The 8403-nt window shown below is 41.5% G+C and overlaps 1 protein-coding gene across 2 annotated transcripts in view; it reads right to left on the reverse strand.

Annotated features, from left to right (window-relative positions):
- The window catches only part of atf2 (activating transcription factor 2), a 33374-nt gene that overhangs the window by 5128 nt on the left and 19843 nt on the right, over positions 1 to 8403 (reverse strand). Inside the window, exons 10-12 of one of the 2 annotated variants that reach the window (XM_016551566.1) lie at positions 7591 to 7683; positions 6547 to 6660; positions 4215 to 4320 (exon numbers count right to left, since the gene is read on the reverse strand). In XM_016551566.1, the coding sequence (XP_016407052.1) occupies positions 4215 to 4320; positions 6547 to 6660; positions 7591 to 7683 (313 nt within the window). Of the gene's footprint in view, positions 1 to 4214; positions 4321 to 6546; positions 6661 to 7476; positions 7684 to 8403 lie in introns of both variants that reach the window. The other variant, XM_016551565.1, reaches the window with a different exon arrangement.

An 8403-nucleotide genomic window follows, 5' to 3' on the forward strand; every position in this document is an offset into this window, starting at 1 on the left:
AATTTAAAAACATTTTCTCTATTTTAACCCTAAATACTACGCTAATTGTAATATAAATAATTAGCATATTAGAAAAAAATATTAATGCTGTCTCTTCATCACTCCCCAGAATAAAATGCGATTGTAAAACGTAGTCAGCGTAGTTATCAATACACAATCAATGCACATGATGTGTTAATAATCACTAGAAATTGCTGCAAATATAGTGAAACTGCTGTCTATCCTATTTAAACCCATTCAAACATACTGACAGCGCGGAGTTGTTTGGAACTATTGAGAGCCCCATGAACCACGTGACCGCGTGGCGGCGAGATCAAAGTGTGTCACAACCACTGATCTATACATAATACATATATATCTCTATTATAAATCAGTGGTCGCAACTCTGTTTCTCAACGGCTCTAGTCTCAACATAGTAAATAAAACAAGCGTTTCCTAGCAACGACAACTGCTAAACACTAATGAGACAAGAAATAAAATTAAATACACTTACGATCTGCTTTTAACTTCCGCTGATTGACTGCTTTTCTCAAAGAGTATTTCTTTACACTGTCTTTTGCTAGCGCTTAAACATACTTTACTGTTTATCACAACAAAGGGCTAAGCAAGCGCATGACACTGACAAGGTATGTACATAGGAATATTATTTTTCTGGCCACCAAAACGTCTCTAATTTGCCTCTGCATTGGAGTTTAAAAACATTTTCTCTATTTTAACCCTAAATACTACGCTAATTGTAATATAAATAATTAGCATATTAGAAAAAAATATTAATGCTGTCTCTTCATCACTCCCCAGAATAAAATGCGATTGTAAAACGTAGTCAGCGTAGTTATCAATACACAATCAATGCACATGATGTGTTAATAATCACTAGAAATTGCTGCAAATATAGTGAAACTGCTGTCTATCCTATTTAAACCCATTCAAACATATTGGCAGCGCGGAGTTGAACTCCATGAACCACGTGACCGCGAGATCAAAGTGTGTCGCAACCACTGATCTATATATAATATATATATATACATATCTCTATTATAGATCAGTGGTCGCAACTCTGTTTTTCAACGGCTCTAGTCTCAACATAGTAAACAAAACAAGTGTTTCCTAGCAACGACAACTGCTAAACACTGAGACAAGAAATAAAATTAAATACACTTACGATCTGCTTTTAACTTCCGCTGATTGACTGCTTTTCTCAAAGAGTATTTCTTTACACTGTCTTTTGCTAGCGCTTAAACATACTTTACTGTTTATCACAACAAAGGGCTAAGCAAGCGCATGACACTGACAAGGTATGAGATACAGTACGAGACCAAACGCTACTTCAGCGCATCTCAACACAGTAAACAAAACAAGCGTTTTGTTTTAGTTTAAAAACTAAGCGTTTTAGTTATCGCGATTATATTTTTATTGTGAATTAGCGATGAGGAAATTTGTCACTCAGGATCTGTAGCGCTTGTTCTGATCTTTAACGTTAGATCTTCACAAGCCCCCTGAAAGTATGGCGCTATCTCTGTTTCAGCCTCACCTGACCCGTAATCACCATGTGACTGATGACTCTTGAGCTGTAGTGTTGACATCTACCGTCAGGAACTAACTGTCTATGCTAACGAGCGATGGTGTGGCGGGAGAAAGCTCCATTCTGACCCCGCGAACATCTAAAGTTCTTTCACAGCGGATGAGTTGCTGGCATGATTGCGATTAAAGACTTTCCCAGTCCAATGCTTTGCCTTTTATTAATCCCTGTGCTTGCTTTGTAACCTTTAATTAAAGTTACAATGTCATTTTAAACCAACATCATCAGGCTATATTAGAGGCTGTAGCGTGCGGCCAGACTCGCGCACCCCTCCCCATGATCCCCTCTCTTTCCTGCCAACTACTGCAGCGACAGATAATTACTGCACCTGATTTTAATGATACACACACAGGAGAGCGGCAGAGATGCGCGGTCCAAATGCCACCAGCTGTTCTGCAGTTGCATTGAATTAATTGGCTCCTGATGAGGAAAGGAATGAAAAAAGGCTCGCTCTTGCTCTAACTCGCATAGAAATGAAGACTACCATGATAATTAATATAGCTAATGAAGCAAGCACCGCTGAAATGGCACTTGGTAATTAATGCGAGGGTATCTGATTGTGCGCGCGCTTCTGATCCGGTGTCTTGAATTAACTGGGCTTCAGTCTGGTGACTTGCAACACATGGGGTTACAAATATCCTCGCTGCTCCATGCATGTAAGGTCGAGCTCGGAAATCAGAACTGGGTTTTCTCCTCTCTTCGGCTCCATGCTCAGGCATCTGTAATTACTCCTAATGGTATTAAGCAGGAAAGGGGGTGATATATTATCATACACAGCATTACATGCTCTGGAGACCGCTCTCCGCTCACCTCCTCTCGGATCATCTCCGCTGTGAGCAGATGGGGCTTGTGCAATGCCAAACGGAGGCACGGCCTGCCCTGTTTCCAGGGCAGCCTAGGTAATTTTCCCCCACCTGCTACCAGGGCAGAGAGATTAAGGCCAGAAACATACTTTACTTAAGTATGCAATCACAAATGAAAACGCTTTGCCAAGCGGGATCTCGTCGGCCATATTTTACACCTGTCCCAACCAGGTACAATGCGATTTTCATATATTTCAGGCCTAACAGACTGTAATGAAGCAAACAAGACGGGAGCGTTCAGGTGACCGAATGAAACCTGCACTGACGTCTGCACTTTTTCACCATATTAAGACCGTTCTTTGACAAGTGATGACCATCTGCTGCTTCTCTGTCCTGCGATGAATGTGGCACAAACTGGCATTGTTTGCAAAGACGGAACGACGCTCTTCTGCGAGTCTCATTTGCACAGGTGACTAATATATGACCCCTCACGGTGTTTGGTGACATTGGCAGCATAAACAGGATTGAGGAATGGTTTCGATCATCTCCGTACCTACCTCTACCTCGCCAAGACCGACCAAATGAACCGCTCCCTGACAACCCAATCTTACCCGACACAAAAAATGTTTCTGAAGACAATCACCTATTGCACCTTTAAGAAAACACATGCAAATAGAAAAAGCACTAGCAAATTAAGAAAAATCTTCATCAGTTCGACAACACATGTGCTGCAAATACTAAAAATACAGAAACACGCTGCAAATACTCACAATCAAATACAGAACCGTGCTGCAAATATGCACAACACGACCAAATACAGAAAAGCGTTGCAAGTCGCACAGACCACAATGGTAATGTTTCAAGGGGACGGGGACCCCAACAACCCATATGAAAATTAACCATGGTTTTATTATAGTAAAAATGTAGTAACCATGTCTTTTGGCGTATTGATTAACCATAGTTTAACCATGGTATTTGTACAACTGTGGTTATACAAATGGTAATGCAGCAAAACCATGGTTAATTTGTGGTTACCGTGGTTTAACCATATACTATATAATATATTCTACACCATGTTTTTTTTTCTTTTAATAGCAAAACCATGGTTGATTTTCGTAAGGGAAGTTGTAAAAGTTAGTCAGCCAGCTTACATAACGTTTCACAGTTACAGTAATTGTGTATTTTGACAGCTTATTTAAGCTAGTAATATCCAAAAAATAAACAAAAATCTCACCTTTCAGAGCAGACATTGATAAGCATGTCCCAGCCAGGTTCGTCACTTGTTGCGGATCCATTTAACATTTCCTATGTGGTCTGTGTGTATTTGCAGCGCGTTTCTGTATTTGGTTGTGTTGTGAGTATTCGCAGCGCATGTGTTGTCAAACTGAAGATGTTTTCTTTCGCTGGTGTTTTTTCTATCGCATGTATTTTTTTTCATTTGCAGCGTGTTGAGCTCTCTCGGCCACCGTAGAATAGGGTTGGAAAACACTGCCCTAGTATCCTAGTAGTCAAGTCAAGTCACCTTTATTTGTATAACGCTTTATACAATACTGGTTGTGTCAAAGCAGCTTTACAGTGTCCAACAGGAAAATAGTTTGTCAATAATGCAAGAGGACAATAACAAACAGTCAATTTTTCAGTTAGTGGTCCATTTACACATTTTCATTAGTAAATGAATCATATGTTGATTCAGTAACTGGTTTGACTCAGTTCAGTGAAGGATTCATCAAATTGTTTCAAACCAGAAACGAATGGTTTATTAAAAGTTATTTACTAATGATAGCCTCGTGGACAGTGTGAATGTGCTGTGTTTCGGTGATGAGGTCACTCACGGTGGTATCCTGATTTCTTCTGCAGGAGTGTCACGGGACAGTCTTTATGAGCCAGTAAGAGCTGCTTCAGCTGGGCCACCTCGCTACGCAGAAGAGTCACCTCATTCTGGACAGAGAGGAAGATGATAAGAAATCAACAGAAAAGGATCATTAGCTCTTCTTCATTTAAGCTTTTTTGGGACACAATTATAGCTGCTTAATGGCAGAGTCCCAGGAGAGAGAAACACAGAGAGAGCGCTCCCCTCCGTCAGCGAAACACTGTCGCCCATTCTGGTGAGATTTACTCTCGTCTGCCGTTAGGACTCCCATGGGGCTGTGCAGATCTGCATGCACTAAAGACAGGCTGTTTAACAGTGAAGGTGACTTTACAGAGAACCGAACGGGCGCGAAAGAAGGGCACAACACCGCAGATTTAAAAGCTTTCTGTGTTCCTCAGAAACATGGCCGACGTTTAATGTAGCAGTCTAAACGCGAGCCAGTTTATTTCAATCCATCTGTTTTATCTTGGCAGTGCTGGTATGGTTTGCAGATTTAAACAAAGCTGTTTTAGACACTATGGCAACGTTCACCACAAACTGCCATCTTCCATTACGACCACAAAGTCGGCCTCCCTCCCTCCTTCTCTTCTTTCGGTATTCCACATCACATCAAAATGCACCCAAGACTCCAATATTCAGCCATTCAGTAATGGCGTTCGGAGCTCAGCTTGACCACAGGTTTTTATTATTAGGTACTGGAAAGTAACTCATAAGGCTTAGGGGCACCGATATTAAATATCCTAAAATAGGACGCGCACGTTTGCGGTGGACTGGTATTGGTGTTCAACTGCCATGCCGATATCTACAGAGCAGTGTGGCAAATGGCTGATAGATAAATATTTACTGTAATAAATAATAATCAGCCTAGCTTTCTGGAATTTGACTGGTCAACTCTGGTCAGAATTGTTTTATAATGACACATTTGACTTTTGCTCCCCGGCAAATGATTACCTACATAGCTGTGCTAAGTGCATGTCTCTCTGTACATGTTTCTTCTCATATAATAAGTAATTTCAAATCAGTGTTTTATGTAGATCAGTGTGTTATACATCAGGTGAGAAGTAGTGTTATAAGCAGGATCATGCAGTCGACAAGTATTTATCACAGAATTAACCTTGACAGGGTGACCACAACCCTGACTGACCAAATATCAAAATTTACACCGATTTTGATATTTGAAAGGAAGAAAGAACAATTTAACATGCTCTGGAAGTTAAATATAATTTTGCTACCATGTGTTTTACCATAATTCAAATGTATGCAGTCATGTTATTATGAACTTTCAATGACATGAACATGTAAACTGACATATGGCTTCAGGTATGGTCCACCCTTTGTGCCTTTCAACAAAAAACATCAAAGGAAATGTCTAAAATCTGACGAATCTCAACTGTCCCTGGAGCTGTTTTCAGTGAGATGGCGAAGCAGTAAGATCAGGCCTGTTCAGGCCATTAAAGTATTTAATGTTTTCACAGACCGGCTGCATCCATAAAGACAGCACAGGGGGGATGTTTGGCTCGAGTGCTGCCGTGCGCTGGTCGGCAAACCCTGACACCTCGTTAAAAAGCCAGTTAAGGATGATGTTAACGTAATTGAGCATCATTAGAGCTCTACGCTCCGATCAGCTGGGCCAACGGGGCAGAGAGGGACAATTACACCAGCCCATCAGCGCTGATAAACGTACTTGTATTAAACACCTTCTCTCCGATCAAGCTCGCAAAACATTCTGTTCTACACCCAACACCCTTCTTCAGTTCTCCATCTGTTTCATGTTAGTTTATTCCTTCATATAACCCACACATTAATCGCACTTCCCCCACCCCATCGCGAAACCATTGCGCTTTGTTTAAACGGACAAATAAAAAAGACAGCGTGCAAATAAACAGTGGCACATCTCATTAAATTGTCTGGAACGTGCCGGCGCCGAGCCGCACTCTCCGTTATCAGCAGAGACAACGGTTACGTGAACTGTTTCGAACTTGTCAGTGGCGGATCCTAATTGCCTGCTACAAAACGGGGGTTGAGAAAGAGACGGCTTTCCCTCAGAGAGTTCCAGGGCAGCTCACAAACGCTCCGACAGAACAGACGACACGCTTGTGTGCCGATGACATCTGGAGGAAACGTCTTTATTGACAGGGCCATATCGATGCAGGAGACTCCAACAATCACGCCGTGGCTGTCATGCAAACACACTTCTTAATTTACATTAATGACTTCATCACCATCTTTGTCTGGCTCTCAAATGCACTCAAAGACAGTCTGGTGTGTGTGTGTGTGTGTAGCTGTCCGTTCACCTGTAGCTGTCCGTTCATGCTGCTCAAGTCTTCTGCTTTTTTCTCCAGATTCTGCACCCAGACTTTCCTCTTTTGCCTGCAGCGAGACGCAGCGGCTCTGTTTCTTTCCAGAAACTTCCGTCTCTTCTCGTCTGGGTCGGGGGGATGTTTGGCTCGAGCGCTGCCGTGCGCTGGTCGGCAAACCCTGACACCTCGTTAAAAAGCCAGTTAAGGATGATGTTAACGTAATTGAGCATCATTAGTGCTCTACGCTACGATCAGCTGGGCCAACGGGACAGAGAGGGACAATTACACCAGCCCATCAGCGCTGATAAACGTACTTGTATTAAACACCTTCTCTCCGATCAAGCTCGCAAAACATTCTGTTCTACACCCAACACCCTTCTTCAGTTCTCCATCTGTTTGATGTTAGTTTATTCCTTCATATAACCCACACATTAATCGCACTTCCCCCACCCCATCGCGAAACCATTGCGCTTTGTTTAAACGGACAAATAAAAAAGACAGCGTGCAAATAAACAGTGGCACATCTCATTAAATTGTCTGGAACGTGCCGGCGCCGAGCCGCACTCTCCGTTATCAGCAGAGACAACGGTTACGTGAACTGTTTCGAACTTGTCAGTGGCGGATCCTAATTGCCTGCTACAAAACGGGGGTTGAGAAAGAGACGGCTTTCCCTCAGAGAGTTCCAGGGCAGCTCACAAACGCTCCGACAGAACAGACGACACGCTTGTGTGCCGATGACATCTGGAGGAAACGTCTTTATTGACAGGGCCATATCGATGCAGGAGACTCCAACAATCACGCCGTGGCTGTCATGCAAACACACTTCTTAATTTACATTAATGACTTCATCACCATCTTTGTCTGGCTCTCAAATGCACTCAAAGACAGTCTGGTGTGTGTGTGTGTGTGTAGCTGTCCGTTCACCTGTAGCTGTCCGTTCATGCTGCTCAAGTCTTCTGCTTTTTTCTCCAGATTCTGCACCCAGACTTTCCTCTTTTGCCTGCAGCGAGACGCAGCGGCTCTGTTTCTTTCCAGAAACTTCCGTCTCTTCTCGTCTGGGTCCTCGCTGGTGGTTCTCCGCCGCCGCCCACCTGTGCTGGCTGTGTGCTGGGCTGGAGGGGCGGGAGACATCTGCACAGGCCGACAACCAAACACAAATCAATTAAGACCTTATTAGATTTAGTATTAAATCAAGGGCTGCACCCACCAATGGCCCACGAAAACAGAAAACTTACCAGCCATAAATATTTACATGACCACGGAAATGTGTGTTGCATTTGATTAGATGTTTTAAAAATATTAATAATTCTCTTTTTAAATTTTTTTAATGTTTGACAAAGCAATTGTTGGTAAAACTTCACAATAAGGTAGAATTTGCTAACCAGCATTAGCTATCATGACCTTACAACGAACAACAATTTTTTTAAAGCATTTATTAGTCTAACTTCATGTTTATTTATAAATACACACTACCATTTAAAAGTTTTTTAAAATAAAAAAATATATATATTTCAAATACATTTCTATTCATTAAAGACTTCTGAAAAAAGTATCATGGTTTTTTACAAAAATATTAAGTAGCACAATTGTTTTCAACTTTAATAATAATAAAAAACTGCAAATCAGCATTTTAGAATGATTTCTGAAGGATCATTCGATTTAAAATAAAGTGTTATTTTAAATCATAATAATATTTGAAAATACATCTGTAATAATAGAGTAGGGAAAATATTTATTTGATCCCCTGCTGATTTTGAAAGTTTGCCCACTTACAAAGAAATGAAGGGTCTGTAATTTTTATGGTAGGTTTATTTTAACGGATAGAGGCAGAATATCAACCAAACAATCCAG

This window comes from Sinocyclocheilus rhinocerous, unplaced genomic scaffold (genome assembly GCF_001515625.1).
Source record: "Sinocyclocheilus rhinocerous isolate Xijiao unplaced genomic scaffold, SAMN03320098_v1.1 scaffold3663, whole genome shotgun sequence".
Classification (NCBI taxonomy): Eukaryota; Metazoa; Chordata; class Actinopteri; order Cypriniformes; family Cyprinidae; genus Sinocyclocheilus; species Sinocyclocheilus rhinocerous.